The sequence below is a fragment of the Populus nigra genome, chromosome 18 (assembly GCF_951802175.1).
Source record: "Populus nigra chromosome 18, ddPopNigr1.1, whole genome shotgun sequence".
In the NCBI taxonomy this organism is placed as follows: domain Eukaryota; kingdom Viridiplantae; phylum Streptophyta; class Magnoliopsida; order Malpighiales; family Salicaceae; genus Populus; species Populus nigra.
Genome location: NC_084869.1, coordinates 10171759 through 10189505, shown reverse-complemented (window position 1 = coordinate 10189505; position 17747 = coordinate 10171759). Strand labels below are relative to the sequence as shown.

General features: G+C 34.4%; 2 protein-coding genes across 6 annotated transcripts; both read right to left on the bottom strand.

The window, feature by feature from the left end:
• Window positions 1-764: 764 nt before the first annotated feature.
• On the bottom strand, window positions 765-3745 carry LOC133678969 (uncharacterized). Of its 2 annotated transcripts, XM_062101505.1 has the most exons (5): window positions 3586-3745; window positions 2944-3026; window positions 2435-2568; window positions 1867-2319; window positions 765-1497 (listed from the first exon to the last, which is right to left on the bottom strand). In XM_062101505.1, the coding sequence occupies exons 2-5, from the start codon at window positions 2968-2970 to the stop codon at window positions 1083-1085; spliced, it is 1029 nt and encodes a 342-aa protein (XP_061957489.1). In that variant the 5' UTR covers window positions 2971-3026; window positions 3586-3745; the 3' UTR covers window positions 765-1082. The 2 variants fall into 2 exon arrangements, with proteins under 2 accessions (XP_061957489.1, XP_061957490.1); XM_062101506.1 differs by lacking the exon at window positions 2944-3026.
• A 3920-nt stretch (window positions 3746-7665) lies between these two features.
• Window positions 7666-17473, bottom strand: LOC133678651 (protein MODIFIER OF SNC1 1-like). Of its 4 annotated transcripts, none has more exons than XR_009836015.1 (11): window positions 17281-17473; window positions 15612-15688; window positions 15124-15204; window positions 14983-15027; window positions 14448-14823; window positions 12835-12937; window positions 12294-12371; window positions 10812-12120; window positions 10466-10727; window positions 8007-10389; window positions 7666-7911 (listed from the first exon to the last, which is right to left on the bottom strand). XR_009836015.1 is itself a non-coding variant. In XM_062101062.1 (10 exons), exons 2-10 carry the CDS (start codon window positions 15641-15643, stop codon window positions 8089-8091), a joined length of 4587 nt encoding a protein of 1528 aa, XP_061957046.1. In that variant the 5' UTR covers window positions 15644-15688; window positions 17281-17473; the 3' UTR covers window positions 7666-8088. The 4 variants fall into 4 exon arrangements, 1 of the variants encoding a protein (XP_061957046.1); XR_009836013.1 differs by having other exon boundaries at window positions 7666-7928; window positions 17281-17472; XM_062101062.1 differs by having other exon boundaries at window positions 7666-10389.
• Between the last annotated feature and the right edge of the window lie 274 nt (window positions 17474-17747).

Genomic DNA, 17747 nt, shown 5'->3' with positions numbered 1-17747 from the left:
ATCATAAAAAAATAAAATAATTGCTTTTAGAGACCAACTTCATGGCATTGTATCATGATAAAGCTGTTCTAAGTGGTTTTAGAATACAAATACAAAAATAATAATAATAAAATATTCTACTCGTTAAAAAGTAGAGAATAAAGGTGAAAACTGAGAAACTCTTTTCTATAAACAAACATTAAAACACAACCCTAAAGTTTATGTTCCCTAATTTTGTTCTTGTTGCGTACTTGCATTGCACGGGTTAATTTTGGAAAATGAGAGGATTTTCACTCTTGGTTTAAACAACAAACTAGTTAGCTATGGACAGCAAGGAATGAGGAAGTAATAAAAAGTAATCAGCAAATAAATGTTCCATATGGATGAAGCTACATATTCTCTGCAAAAAGTCGGCCTTAATGGCATAAGAGTAAAGATCCACTTTACTCTTTAATTCATTTGGTATCCATGATCAGGATAAAACACCCTCTATAATCTTCTCATGGGATTTGTCCCCGGGTACTGTGGTAATATTGGTTCCGACAGTGGCGAACTGGCGATGACATTTTTCCTTGCAAAGGATTCTATTTTTTTAGGAGCTAATTCAGCATTAACAAACCAGACGACCATGGAGAAAGATGAGAGAGGAGGAGACTTGCAATTTAATAGGAAATGAGGGGCGAGAGAGGAGGACCTGCTACTAGCGAGGATGCAGAAGGCCTGAGAACCATGGAAAAGGATCCCAGAGTACCACCTTTTTTTTACTTGTTTTGGTTTTAAGGGTATATTGAAACCATATAAATTATCATTAATATAAGCCAATAATAGAGTTGAACACTTACATGCTACAATGGAACCTCAAAGAACATAATACAAAAAGGAACAAGGTGATGGGAATCTCGTGCAAGAATGCCCTATAAAATTACAGAAATAGGAAAAATCTGCCTCTGTTGTGCTCCATGACTTGCCTGATGATATGAGAACCCCAGTCTAAAATGGAATTGGTCAGCACTTCTTAAAAAATCTCAACCTCTTGAAACATTTTCCTAAGAAACTCTAACCTCAACACTTCTCCCCAGACTAAAACTTTAACATTATCAAATTTAAATCAGATTAGCCTTCTTTAAAAACCTGATTGCCCTACAATAGTAGGGCCATATAGATTCCACATAATCTAGGTACTTCTCCGTCAACCACTCTTGCAATTCCTTTGTCTTTTTTCTTGAAAACTCTTTGCGGTCTAAGTTCTTTATGTGTACCACAGGTTGCAACACATGAACTTGCATGTCGTCTTTGAGCTTCCCCTGTCTGATATAGCCAGAGGCGACAAGGTAGTAGGCAGGTATATTCTTGATTAATTTAACTGTCTGCCTAAAGCTGAAGACATAGAGAGCCCACAAGCCCTGGAATAACTTGATGTAGATGGCAACAATCAGGGGCCCCAAAATCCACAATGGAGTCAATTCTTTTGACACTCCAGCTCCATATATCACATTGATGGCCAGGACCAAAGGGATGCTGAAATTGCACCAACACAAGTTAGAAGCAGCCAAAAAATCTTAAGAAGATAACAAATATTACAAACTAAAAACCCTTGAGATGTTTACATAATGTGTTCATTTAGAAATCAAGAGTTCGAAGAATTCTTGTATCATTAATAGATTATCATGTAGCAGTGTAGCGAAAACTGTTCAGTCAATATGTAAAAATCAAATACTAGTTTTGCCAGTCCAATTACTCAACAAAAACTCACTGCCTCACTGTAGTTGAGTCAGCTAAATGGTAAATCCTTAACCTTTGAGCTATTTTGAGTCATATTTTTCATCAGAACAAGAAGTGATTTAAATTGATTCCCGATAACATAGTGGCAGAAACAACAATACTTACAATGTTAGTATGGGTATCTTTATTGTTGCATCCAGAATCAGGAAGCGACACCAAACCAACTTTACAATCTCAACTCTTTCCTTATTTTGGGTGGAATTTTGAGCTTGTTGCAATTCTTCTCTTGGAGGAGGTCCTTCCAGAATCTCATCTGCAACTTGACTTGGTGACTGCGTGCGCAACATGCTCAGCCATTTCTTGAATAATTTATTAATAGCAGGAGATCCTGCGATTCTGTCATTTGCTTCAGAAGTATAGGAAACTGGAATAGCGTGCACCTTTGAAGAGTTGATTATGGTCTCCCCACTTTCTTTTGGCACATAAGAAAGTTTAACATAATTTTTGGAAACTTTGGATCCATTCTTTCTGCCTCCTGATTCATCATTTTGTGCACTACCTTTAAATGCTGAAATTCTCAAAAGCTTCACTTTGGGTCCAAGAGCAAAAGCCCCTGCACTGTGACAACAATGCGGCTCAATCTCAATTTGGTTCAACAAAGAGAAACGGCTGATCATGAATTCAACTCGAAACGAGATTGTCATTCCTCGGGTCTAATATAGGCATATCTTACCTTAAAAGAAGACTGCGTTTTACTGAGAAACACATATTTGTTCTCCCAAACATCTGAAGTGTCATTACATGTGGCTTCAACTTCACCCCTTTGCTCCATGATAAAGGCCTTGAAGGAAATGTTGCATAAGAACCCTAGTTGCAGCAGACAAAGCAATATGTTTTATAATTACAGTGTATTGGAGTGCAAAATAAGGGACATTGCAAAACAATGTGAAAATATGATGTTACAGACTTGAACTTGCATTATATGATTGGTTTTTTTTCACATGCACCGTTGAACAAGGAAAGTACAATTGCTGTGATACAAGACTATCAAATTCAATAAATTTTGCATCTCAGAAACATGGAAGGAAAAACAAATAACAAAGTGGAATTGATGAAAAAGACATGAATGAGGATAATTTGATTGCTATGTATTAAGGCTTAGATGACTTGAGAATAACTTGGGGGGAGAAAACAGTAACACTTTTAGGGCATAAGATCTACGCAGAATTACATTTCAAGTACCTGCATCTGATGGGTCACCAATGCCATTTTCTCCACTTCAAGCACCCATTCATTTACTCAACGGCGCCTTATTCAAGACAAAGCTAAAGAACCAGACAGATATCAACACAAGCTAAAAAAATCATTTTTCTTAATGGAATCATTAGGATGAGGCAACAAATACTCTCATGCTCCATTCAATTTCAAAAAACCAAAGGAAAAAAAAAAAAAAACAAAACAAAACAAAAGTTTCCCAAGTTTTTTTTTTTCCTGTTGCACTGATCTCCAACGGGTTACAGAAAGAATAAGCTGAATTATGCCTTCAAATTAGCTGAAATGACCAGACTTTATTGTTTTATCCAAAAACCCAGTATCCCAATAACTTCAAATTCCTCTCGTTTTTATATTTTCCTTCAATTTTCTGACCAACCAAACAGATACACAAGCTAAACATAGCTACAATATTCACATAAAAACCAGGCAAATGCAGAAAGCTTCAAAATTTTACGGGAAACCAAACAGACCTCAAATTACAAAGAATCCACAAAGCAGAAAACATAACTAACCAAACCCAATGAAAAGGTAGAAAGAATTGAGGCTTAGATTGAATAATTGAAGGTAATAAATGAAGAAAAGATAGAATTTTGATAGTTGGACACAAACCTGTCGACTTGAATTCATGAGAGAAGGTCTACAGAAAGACAAGCTTTTTGTGATTATTTGATTAAAAAAAGAGAAACTCTTTTGGTATCTGGATTGAATTCCTGTTTAAACGGAACGGATGGACAGAGAGAAAGAAAACAAGAAAGAAAGGTCTCTTCAGTTCGTCACTTTATATATATATATATATATATATATATATATATATATATATATATATATATATATATATATATATATAATTTTTATTTATTATTATTAAAACAGCGGTGGTGGATAAACTAAGAGAGTATGGAGGAATGATATTTATTTTTGTGTTTTAAAAGTATTTTTAAAAAGATTTATTTTTTAAAAATTAATATGTTTTTATTTTTTAAAATTGTTTTGATGTGTTGAAATCAAAAATAATTTTTAAAAAATAAAAAAATATTATTTTAATACATTTCGAGTGAAAAGTATTTTGAAAAGTAACCACAACCATACTATCAAACATGTTAATTAAAATAATATTTTTAAAATATTTTTTGTTTGAAAATATATTAAAATAATATTTTTTAATTTTATAAAGTTAGTTATTTATTTATAGTTTTTATTTATTATTATTAAAATAAAAATTTTGGATAAAACTATGAGAGTTTGGGAGTTGAGTGTTTTTTAAAGTATTTTTTATTTGAGAATATATTAAAATAATTTTTTTTTAGTTTTAAAAAATTATTTTTAAAATCAGCATATTAAAATAATATGAAAATACTAAAAAAATATTATTTTAAAAAAATACAAAATACAAATTTTTAAAAAAATACTTTTAAAATACAAAAACAATTATGTTTTTTTTTCTTACCTTGATTTTTTTTAATAAAATAATTATGGGAAATTGGGAATAAAATAATAAAATAAAATAATAATGATAAAATAACTAGTGGGTCGAATCCATCCGAAGTTGGGTGTGTTTGGGTTATGTTTTTGTTAGGCCTAGGCCTCTTTACCTTTATACATTCTGTTACATTGCGAATACTTTCGTTTATTAACATTGTTTTTTTAAAAAAAAATTGGTTAAATAATATAATATGAAAAAAAACTGGTAAAATAGTATAGTTTATATATATATATATATATATATATATATATATATATATATATGTGTGTTGTAATTGGAAAAGGTGAAAAATGTGACTTAAAAAAAAAGTCAGCACATATTACAATAAAGAAAAAAAAATTAAAAATTAAAAAAAAAACATATAATATATAGTTAACATGATACTCTCAGTATCATTGTAAAGATATTGATAAGAAAAATTCAACACTAATAAAGGTTATAAACAGTAACCCAAGAGTGTTGCACTTATCATTCAATGGTAACGAGAGACTCACTTGCTTTTTGTAGTAATTGTGACCTACTATGTTCATTGTTAATAACCTTTATTGATATCTTTGAATTTTTTTAATTGAAATATTTTTGATGATATTGATAGTTTTGTAATTAGAGTTTTATTATGTCTTTGATGTTTTTTTTTTTTTTCTCTTTTCTTTTCATTGTAATTTGAGCCAACTCAATTTTATTTTAATGTCACATGAATTAAAAAAAACTTAAATTTTGAGTTTTTCAATTGCCATATATACATATTATTTTACCAAAAAAAAATTTAGATTATGTTATTTTATCAATTTAAAAAAAAATACTAATTTTCAAATATATATATATATATATATATTCTGTGTTCGATTTAATAATGGTTGGTTGATGTTGGTTAGACTGTGTATTAAAGGAATCTTTGACAACATAACTTATGAAAAAATTATTTTCATGGCACAAAATAGATCTAAATATCGCCAAATTATCCATACTTATTATCTCTAAATTCTAAAACACCTTTCCATGTGTGTATGAAAACAATAAAAAATATTTTAAATGATTTATTTTTAAAAATAAGTTAAAAAGAATATCGGTTCTCATAATAAGTAAAATAAATAAATTATTTTTTATATATAACTTGGAAATAAAATAGTTGATTTTATTTATTCATGAAACTTATGAAACATAATAGATAATTCCATAAACATAGTAAAAGTTAATTGTTATATTTATGAAACTAACAAAAATAAATAAATAAAATAATACAAAACGAGCTCTTAAAACTACAAAAAAAAAGGAATGAATACTTTTTATAATCAACAAACAAATTATTATTTTTACAATTTTCCAAGAAAAATATTATAATTCCTCGGAAAATGCACGCTGCGGAATAGAATAGTGAAAATGCAATTCTGATTATAGATCGTTTTGTTGAAACACTATTTTGTTAAAAAACAATTATTTAAAATTATTTTTTTTAGTGTTTATATATTATTTTGATGTGATAATATTAAAAATAAATTAAAAAAAATAAAAAATATATATTTTAATATATTTCTAAATAAAAATATTTTTAAATAAAATTATCAATTTTATTCTATTTCATCAAAAAAAGCTAGTGTTTCTCATTCCAGTCGAACAAAACAAACCCCAATATATTTCATCTTGCTCAAAATCTTTATCCATTCTAAATATTCCGCCCAATTTCTAGCTGAAACATTTTGGTTCTGTTCTAGATATTCTGTGTCTGGTTAAATAATGTTTTTTTTTTTGCTTTTTTTAATGTTATCTAATTTTACAGTACCAATCATATCTTTTAATCTGAAGCTTGGATCTAGCTAAAATTTTACGAGGAGTCTTCTGATATATTTTTATATCCCAAGTTAAAATCTTAAGGCAATCAGAATTCAAAAAGGTCTTGCGAGACCGCCAATAATTGAATAAAAATACAAAAAATAACTCTTGAACTCATTAAAAACATTATTCATATTTTGTTTAGAAAGATTATTTTATTATGTTTTTTTAAATAATTTTTTTTTTAATTTTATCATTTAATAATACATTTATTAAAAATTAAGCTTCATATATTTGAAGTTATTATAGTTTTATAACCCGAGTTATAAATTTAAAAGATTAACTCATATGAATCTAATATGTTATTGTTTTGATATTTTTTTTTAAAAATATCATCATATATGTCTTTTAATCAAATTATATTTTTACCAGTTATCTAAGTTATCTTTAAACTATCAAGTCATACTAATTTAACTTCTATATATTTTTAGTAGTATCATATAATTTTAAATTAGTTTATTTTGAATTTGAATTGAAATCATGACTGATAAATTAATATTGGAATTTATATATATATACATGAAACCGAAATGGAAAAACAGAACGATACTGTCTCAAACACCCTTTCAAATGTGGCATACTATTCACTGGGTCCCACCTTTTTTCAAATGTGGCATACTATTCACTGGGTCCCACCTTTTTTCTGCGTTGGAAACGCTGTATTTGCAAAGCAAGAATTCCTTGTTTTTTTTACACTATTCACGTTAATTGCACTGTTCATATTAAAAATAGTGAACAATGCAATTCTCTTGCACTGTTCACTTGCACTGTGTGGATTTTTTTTTAGTGTGTTAATTTTTTTTAAAAAAACTAGTTTAGAGTGAATTTTATACATGATAATATTTTATCTAATTTTATTACACGCTAAAAAATTATAAAAATTATAGTTCTTGTCAAATAAATTTTATACGTAATGGAATTATAGATAGTTTAATAGAATAATAAATTTTTTTTATATAAAGTATGATTTATTTAATGATGTTACCGCAATAATTAAATCCACAATATTTAAATTAAAAACCATCAATATTAATTTATATTTTTTTAAATTATTTTATAACCTCAATTTCAAAAACATTTTTAACCAAACAAATTAAACTATTTTTTCTTCAACCTCAATTTCAACCACATTTTTAACCAAACACCTATTTTTTCAAACCAACCACAACTAAAAATACTTTTTATAAAATAATTTTTTTTAAATCACAACTACAACAACTACCGCAATACCAAACACCCTAATCACCTGTCCAATCCAAATCCCATGCGATGGACCAAAAACACCCTAATATTATTTATCTAACGGTGCCTGGCCTTGATGGAGCGCAAACCTCTCTTCCCACGCTAAACTCCCTCGAGGACCAAAGAATAGAGGCTGGGATAAATGTGGGAGAACCAGGATAGCTCCTCTACTTCATTCTTTCCGGTGTTCATATAAAAGGAATATAGATCACTAGTTACACTGCTCAAAACATATCTAGGGTTCCACAGCTAACACACTGCGACCAGTCACCAAATTACACTGCTCAGATCAAATACATCTTAAAAAAAAAGAAAATAAATCAACCACATCCAAGGGCCTCCTGTCTGTCTGTCCGTATTCTTCTTTTTCCTGGACGCATCTGTGTTGCAACAAGCCCTGCTCAATTAATATGCCATCAGCTGATGATGATCCAATATCATTTACAGCAGAATATGACTACCTAAACTAAAATACCTGAAACTGTGAGGGATCAAGCCCAAACTTTTATGGAGGCATGGTTTTTTGACACACCAGAACAGATCTGAGAGTTGCATCCCTAATCATAATTGGCATCTACTCGAACACTACTACCAGTTTGCCATCCATGAGAGTTTCCCCCGCCATGCCTTGAGCGACCCTGACCTCTCTCCCTGGACCTTGCAACAGAATTATGGGAAACATCTTTTGAAGATTCAAAATTGTTAGCTTTGTAAGTATTTTGTGGCCCTACTGGCTGGCACTCATAATGTGTATTCTGTATCTGCCTTTCACGGTTTGCAGGTACGTTGTGTTGTTTGTTATCTTTCCCAGAACCACTCCAATCGCCACGAGAATCATGCTCTCCACCAAAACAGCTGTTTTGGTTTCCATTTTTTTGGAACCCTGAAGATATACGTTGCTCTTGTTGAAAATCCATATTCAAAGGAGATGGTTCAACTGGGCTACTAGGACGTTGTCCTTTATGTGAAGGTATCTTCCTTCCATTCTTACCCTCTTGATGTGCAGTGCGTGGAACTTCTTCCAAAATGCTCTTTTCAGATAGAGAGCGTTCAGGATGAGGCCGGGCCTTAACTGTAGCAATATCCCTGCCAGGTTGAGACAACAGTGGCATGAAAGTTTGGGAACTGGAATCCTTTTTATTACCCCTACCAACTTCAGAGCCTGTGTTCTGACCACCATTGGTCCTGCTTCCTCGCTGATTAGTTGCTGAAAATGGCTGAGATTTAGGTTGCCAATGAGATGCTGATCTTTCCCCAACAGACCGATTTTCTTTTGAAGTTGCAGGGAAGTCAGCTTGATGCATCTCTGAGCCTGAAGTTTGGACATAAACCTTTTCGGTGTCCCCAGTATTAATTCTCTTCTCATCAGGCTCATGGCTATATCCTGTGCCTTTTTGTCCCCTGTATGATTGCCGCCTACCTCTGGCTGTTGCACCCTGATCTTTTATAGCAAGGGTAGTGACTGGCACATCAATATTTTCAGGAATGTTCCTGCCATCAGGCTCATTCCATTCATCAGAATGACTCAATTGCTCTTTTGGTGAACTTACATCAGGTTTCTGGACTTGATGCTCAATTGATTTTTGAACATTCCTACTTGTAAAAGATGTGGTTGATTCTGCTGATCCCCGCTGGCGCCATGATCCATGCATTTTTCCAGACTTATTTTGCCTGCCATCCCCATTCTTAGCTTCCAAAGTGGATCCTACCTTTCCCATGCCTGTGGAAGAGGTTTGAGAACTTTCAACACTTGGAGAACCAGATTCGGGTTTTCCAGCAGTCTCATCTGGTGTAATCTGATTGATTAATGGAGCCACTGACTGGGGACTACTTCCTTGCTGAGCCATTTCTTTGGCTACAGGTTTTGGAATGTATCTTTCAATTTCTGCCCGTTTAGTTCTTGCATTATTCTGCACTTGCTGATCACTCTTCATGGGTGCACTAATGGCATCAGCCACGTTCTTCTGAGTGGCTTCATCAGCAGCCTCAATTTTACTTTGTGACCGAACAGGAGCCCAGATAACAGCATCACCACTTGGGAATTTTTCAGTCGATTTATTAGCTTGTGGATTCCTTGGCATCCTGCGAAGATGTTGCACTTTCCACTGGTTATTTACTCTTCCATGAGCTTCTTCGTTTGGTGATGATGTGCATTGATCCATGGACTGATTTCCATCTCTAGAATCAGTCTGAGGCTGAAATGAGCTTGGATCCAAAAGAGATTCAGAAGCCGACTTGCCACTTTCAGCTGAAGTGTCTAAAGCAGCAGCTGATTCTTTTGATAGAGTTGGTGTTACAACTGCCAATGTTGATGCATCATCCATTTTGTGTTTGTTCTTTCCATTCCTGTTCTTCCTTCTATGATTTACTGAAGACTCGGCCACAGTTGGGTTGATGGGTAAAGTTGATTCTGAGTTTGAGGTAAATTTGTTCACACCCTCATGAGAAACAGGAGCATTAGCTGCTATATCAGTGACATTTTTTGGTGCTTCAGTTGTAGAAGATGATAACTTATCATTGGAGGTCTTTCCCAAGGGACCATTCTGCTTCTGTCTGTAGCTCACACGCTTCTGCTTAGAAGCTCTACTGTCATGAATCTGTGGGGCATTATCAGGGTGATCAGCATCAGCATGACTAACATCCTGTAGCAGTGGTTCCAATTGGTCATGTATCACAATGGACTCCTTATGGGTCACCTTTGGCTTCTCTGGCAGCACCTCACTTAAACTTTCTGCTGCTTTTGTCCACTTATTCAACTCTTTTGCAAGTGCCTTAGCCTTTTGCTCTCTTTCCCATTCCTCCTCTTCCTTCTCTCGCTGTTTAATCCGTTGAATAGCTAGCTCTTCCATCTTAGCATGCTGATTAAAAACTACAGCAAGTAAAGATGCTGATAGATAACAATGGAATTATAAAAATAAAAGATGAATATATTACTTGTATCTGGCTATCACCAGGATCAGGGTGAGGCGGCACAGATACTCCATCATCCTTCCCTTGATGACATAACCCAGACTTTTCAGTTGCCTCCGCAAAACTATGGTCTTGCCTATAAACATTAGAACTTTCAAAATGAGAAGACAAAACACACGGCGAGTCTACAACTTGGGATCTTCTCTGCCACCTATCAGGCTCTTGGGTGATAAACCTCCCTTTTCCATGATGATCAGATCTTCCATGCATACCTTGAGTTGATCTCCTGTGAATTTGAATATTAGTGCTGTCCAAAATTGGAATAACAGATCCACTGTCAATGAAAGCCTGCAGGGAAAAAAGAACACACCTGGAGCTTGGTGTTTCGTTAGCATTTTGTACCTCAAGGCTCTTATCTGCAGCAGAAATGCGGTCTTCATGGAAACCAGCGTCAATAATGCAACTGACATGAATTCTTTGAGATACATAACTAGTATCAGCTTCATTTGCAGAATGATTAGACTTGGCATTACCAACTTGTAACCTATTCTTCTGCTCCTCTCTACTGAAAACAAATTTAACTTCTTGCCTTCCATCAGAGGCCTGGGCCTTTGCATTTAAACCTATTTTCCTAATCAGACTGGGATCTTTTGGGGCTGCTGGAACTTCTGGAAAAGCAGATGCTGCATGTTCTGAATGTTCCAATTCCTTAACTGAACTATCAGCAGCAGCCTTCCAATTTCCCACATGTTCAAGAGGTTTCACTTTAGCACCTCCTTGGTTGTCAGTGGCCTCAAAAGAAAATTCTTCTCCATATCTTCTTGTATCTCTCTCTCCATTTTTCTTGTCATCTGCTCTCCAGCCATTCTCCCACGGTGACTTTCTTTGATGGTCTGCCTTCCCAGGATATGATGTGTTGGTTGTCATCATGGCATCCCACTTGTGTTCTTCATCTTTTCCCTCTGAACCATCATGCTGCTTAAGGACTTTGTATGGTCCTCGGGCATCTTGTTGATGACCAGACTCAAGCTGTTCAGAAACCATTGTGTGACCACTAGGGCCATATCCACCAGGTCTTCCATGGGAATTTCCAGGATCAGGAGTATTTTGACCGGAATATCTGTTATAGGGAGCAGGACCCACTGTCATTCCCATAAACTGAATATCTCGATCATTGGAATTGCAGTAGCCCACAGGAGGACCATAATAGTTCTCATAAGGGACTGGTCCAGGATAAAAGCCATGCCCAAATGGCATGCCTGGGCGAATAAAGGCATCATGCATATGGGGTCTGAACACATCTCCATTCTTCGGATGTGGTCCTCTTGGTCCAGATCCTGGTGGAGGACCTTGCTGTGGGTTGGCAAGAGCAGCAGGGGGAATCTGTGGTCGATAATAAGGAAATGGCTCTATTGGAAAGCCACCAGGAGCAATCGGGGGTGCAAAAGGCGGACCTCCTGGAGGCCCTCTGTACCAGACACCACCAGGATGATTATTTACAGGGGGACTGCGCCAAGAATCATAATTCTGATGATGAATATTAGAATTAGGATACAAATGGGGATCAAGGTGCCACTTCTCCATGTTAGGCCTCAACCCATCTTCACCATACATGGGATTCTCTGTCCTCCAAGAATTTGCAGATTCAATTTTTGCATTTGTCTTTATAGAAGCATCACCTGGAAATTAGAACAGAAAAAATAATAATAATAACAACATGACTATTGTATATATTTAGTCAGCCAGTGGCTGTTGTCACATGTAAGGCATGCACGCAAGCGCGCCAGGTTACATCTAAAAGAGGCAGAAGCATTCATATAAAAAATAGAAGTCCGGTGCCAAAAACACAAACCTGCAGAATTTCCAGTACTCTCCTTCCCTGGAGCTACTACACTTGATGACGAACCAGGACGACTGTAAGAACCATGGTCTGCAATTAAATAGTTAATATATATGACTGATCATGAATGGGAAACATGCAATTAGAATAGATTAATACATCCATATGAATAAATCTTATGTGTAACATTATTTGAGAATGAGATTGGATGTGAGGATTTTTTCAAAAGTTAATATGACTCAGCATACATAAACTGATACCAGGGAAAAAGAAAATTAGCCAATTCATGAAAGTCTTCCCCGCACCCTCAATAGAAAAAAAATTTACACAACCTTTTCAAAATCAAAACAAGTAGATATCAATGCATATGACTTGGTTATACCTACAAAGACAATTGAACTATGTGTGATTGAAAGACTACAAAAATGACAGCAAGTTTTCTTGGCTCTTTAAGAAGCACTTAATTCTAAAAACACCCAAACAATCATATAATGAGCCCAAATTCATATCCGAAGTTGACAGTATTAGAGGACAAGGCAATATAAGTATGAACCTTGGGACTCCAAGTTTTTTCCAGAGATTTCTTTTTCTGAACCCAGTGTTGGAAAATCGCCAGAAGTCAAAGAAAACCCATCATTCTTAGAGGATGTCACACCCTGCACGTATTTAAATCAAGTACTATACAATTAATAAAAGAAAAACGCACAAGCAAACCCAAGAAACCAAATAAAATCAATTTGGTCTTGGCATGGGTTGTTGGGAATGATCAAGCACATAGGATGTGAGTTACTAACAACCTTATGCCAAAACATGGACCAAATAGCCCAACCCGATTTTTTATCAGTAAACCAAATCTAGCCTCCTAGGACAGCCTTTCTCCTTGTATTACAACTACCTACTCTTTCTTCAAGATATTACAACTACCAAATCTAGCCTCCTAGGACAGCCTTTCTCCTTGTATTACAACTACCTGCTCTTTCTTCAAGATATCATAATAAGAACCACAATCCATGCTGTAAATGACTAAGACTTTCTTTGTAGAATAAAATCAAATCATATACATATGTATGACACATGTCAAATGTTACAGGTGGCATATTCAATTTTGCCACAAATAATGGTTCATTCCCCAACTCTTCAAAGTTTTTGCCCTTGAACTCTACATTTACAACGTGGTAACGCCCGCCACTTTGTAGTTTATATAGCAAAAACACTTTATATCCTCCATCAAATGAGTGTTAATAAACAGATTAGTTGAAGGCTTTTATTATTGAAAAAGAGGTCAATGAGTAAGAAAAGGTTTTTATAGTGACAAGCAGCCCTTTACAGACGTGTGTGGAAAAAAAGGGTAACTATGGAACACAGACAGGTGTATTTATATCAGATAATAATGGCAATTTGAAAATTTGTAGCTCCCCAAGGGATAGGGAAGCCATAACCTTGTGTGGATATCTTTAACAGATCAATATGGTTTTCTAATCTCGAAACATGGGGATTCCTAGCAACAACCATTACGATCCAAGCATGTGGATGCCCGTCTGAGAATTTTGAGTTCATCAATTTGAATTGTAATTTAAGAGATAACGAGGAAGGAACTCCATGCATTCACAATGCAAGGAGAAGGCCATCAAATGGATTGAAAAAGCAGCTGATAAGAGGTTTCAGGGGCTAGGGCTACTGATTGCAATTAAAACCAACAATTAACTTAACATGCATTTAATTACAAACATTTTAATGAACACAATCCTCCATATGACTTATAAGGTCCTATTATAATCACTGCCAGTGAACTGTTGTAGGGTTTACCAACAGAAGCACTCTACAATTTTCATTATCTCTAAGGGCTACCATTTTAAATATTACTAGCTATATAATCAACTAATTAAAGAACCTGTTGCCTACTCAAACAAGCACCACTTAAGCAGCAAAGCAGCAAGTGCCTCAAGCGATTCAGAAACCTATTTGCCTATCACTATCTTGGTTTCTGCAATTGTTTGAAATGGGAGGTTAGGGGAAAAGAGCCCACCAATACAAAGATCTGCAATAAAAAGGATGGGGTGCCAAAAATGAAATGCACATACTTCACCAGCCAACATTAATACATGCCATATGTTCATAATAATTAGTATGAGATGATTTAAGCAGTGATCGTTAAGAAAACTATACCAACTTTTCTGCTGTTCCAGTTGTACCCCATGCCACTGAATTATCAGACAACGGTTCAGCAAACCGAGATAACTGTGAGCTACCAGGTCTTGTTTCTGCACTGCGAGGACGCAGCGGCACAGGTGATGTTTGATTTGATGTCAATGCTCCTGATGCCGAAGATGGCCTAGAATTTGAACCCCATGCATTAGTGATGGGTTCATGGGTTCTATCACTGCTTGCAGTTGATGGTCGAGTGCCACTTCCACCAGATGAAGGGCGGCCACTGAGATGGCTTGGAGAACCACTACCACCATCAGTGTTTGGAGAAAGCGTTGAAGAACCCCAGGCATTAGGTGTGGAAGAAGATGATCTGGTGCCCCAGCTATGAGTACCCCTGTCAAGGTTAGGAAGAAATTGTGGATCAAGTCGAGCCAAGTTCATAATGAAGAAATAAAGTAATGGCATCAAGGCATTTCATGAAGAATAAGAAGAATGATAGCAAGAAAACCAGAGAAGGGCATCAAAAAACGAGAAAGGTAGATGAATTACTCACTTGGGCACAATTTCAACATTTGGGTCCAGACCATGATTTTCTAACCTTGAAACATCAGAGAGAAAACATGAAGTTTGATTGGGAGTGAACCAAGGGCCTCATCATATGAAACCACACGTTATTGAGAAAAAACCTAAATACCTTTGGCTGGGTAGGTTTATTGGTTTTGGAACTGGAACTTTCCCCAAAACTTTCATGCCACCTTTTCTTGCAGAAGCCCATCTGCAATCGATCATTTTTAGATAAAAATTCTTAAGAAAATTGTTGGTTATATCCAATAATTTCAAGTTCAAAACCATTCGAACATAAAAGTTGAAAACTTTCCATAATGCACAAACATAAAACAAAAATACAGACACCCACACTGCCGCATCCAAACCACAACACTCTTAAATGTGAACATGTCAAAGGCAATACAAGAACTGCATGGAATCTATGAAGTATGACACGCCTAGCAATCCTAATAAAATGGTGATGCCACTCTAAGCCAATATTGCACAAGTTTGCAGGGTAATATCAATACCATGTGAAGAAAATGTCTGCCCTCCCAATGGCCATGCAAAACCAAACACATGCTAAAAGATGATAGGTTATTTCAAAAGGCATGAAACTGCATATAAACCCCATACCTGCGCTCTGCGGTTAACATACTTGATGTCATAGTTCAGAAGTCTTAGCAAGGTCATCCAAAAGACTTTGACACAATCTAGGAAGATAAAGAAACAAGATAAAACTACATCAATATGATGTCTCACAATAAAGAACATGGCAAAAGGATAGTACATATTTCATGTGCAATAAATAATGATCTACATAATTTTTCATCTCTAATAAGAGGAAAAGAAAAAAGGGAAGCATGCAAAAAAAAGACTGCATCAATTTCTGAAATCTTAGTCCACACCCAACAAGCACACAACCATAACTGAATTAATTAATTGAAAAAAAAAAACAAAAACATGTAGTCGACCATCAATCATATGCTTCATTCATTATGTGAGAAAACAACCTCATGCAACTGTCTAATAGTTGGAGGGAAGACTCAGTTCAGTTAGTGTTAGAAGTAATGTCACATTTTCTTCCTAACACATTCTAGAATTCTAAAAACTAGCTCAATCCCAATTCTTTCCTAACAACTAACAGCATCATTTCTAACTCACTTCATATAAACACAAAATTTACATTTCTCAACATTCCAACCCACAAATCAACCCCTATCCGCATTCACCATAGAAAATGGTATTGGCATTTTATACCAGAATAGAAATATACTATACACAGCATGCAAAATCCCCTTCTCCATTTAATGTTTCCGGTACTCGCTCATGGAATCCAAACTCGAGGTAAGAAAGATGTTCTCTTTGCTCCCTCTTGATATCCAGAATGTAATTTCCATGCTAAATTTTCTCTTTAACTACTATTAATAGACCATTAGGATCTTCCAGTACTCACTGCTCTTTTAACAATAACTAGTGCCTAGATTTCCACTGAAGCCACCAAACACTTCTACACTCAAATCACTCACAATTGTAATCAAATAAAATCATAAAATGTGCAAACAAAACTGCACCAATGTATAGAATCTCATTCCATTTGAAACAAAACCCAAAACTTAGATCACTCAAACTGAATCAATTGTGCATCAAAAACTTGCAGTTCACCACTAATTATAAAATTTTTCAAGCTATTGGACGAAAAGAACTCATGCAACCGAACTCATATTGTTTAGTGAAGAGCAGACTTAGAAGAGTTGAGTGTTGTATAGACAAAATAACTCATCCCACGTTTCCTTTATAGCACTTCTTATCCTCTCAACATCATTCCCAAGTTGCTCAGTTCATGAACAACACGAAGGAATCTAGATTTCTCGACACACGAAGCCTCGTAAAATCATGCCCTATCTTATTATTCACTCCAAAACCAACATGCGAAAGGTGGGTTCCTCTCTTATCACCAACCTATAATCCCACTCTACAGTATCCATACATAGGAAAACTAATAAAGCTCTTTCAATAACTGTAATAAAATAAACCAAAAATATATATATTACTATAAAAACAATGTTAGAGCAAAGAAAAATTAGAAGATAAAACCTAGGAAACTCTCTCGAATAAACATAGAATCGAATCAATAGAAATTATACATAAAAAGGAAACTGAAATCACAATGTAAAACACGCTGGCTAGGTACAAATTCGACAGATAAAATAAAATAAAAACCACTCTATTTTTTCCGGCAGTTTATCGGCAAGCAAACAGAGAAATAAATTAAGAACGATCAATTAACTAGAGAGCTACTTGCCTGAGATTTGATTTCTTTCGTTTTATTACTAGTTTTTTTTCTCGAAACCCTAGCGGAGAGAAAAGGCGGGGGAGAGAGAGAGAAAGAGAGAGATTTACGTAACGGGTTTCGTAAGGGATTGGGAAGAGACAGAGATCCGTGCAGGGTGAAAGCAACGATTGAGGAGAGTAAGAATCGTTTTTATTTTTTTTCTTTAATTATAGTAATTTTTTAGATCCGCGAGTAAGAAGAAAGAGAAAAATAATCGTGTATGGTATTTGGAATTGTAATTGTTTTTTAAAATATTTTTTATTTAAAAATATATTAAAATGATATTTTTTTTATTTTTAAAATATTATTTTTAATATTAACATATTAAAATAATATAAAATTATAAAAAAAATTAATTTAAAATAAAAAATGAAAAAATTTAAATTTTTTAAAATATAAAAACAAATGAAGTCTTTTAGTGTAGTGGCCTTGATATT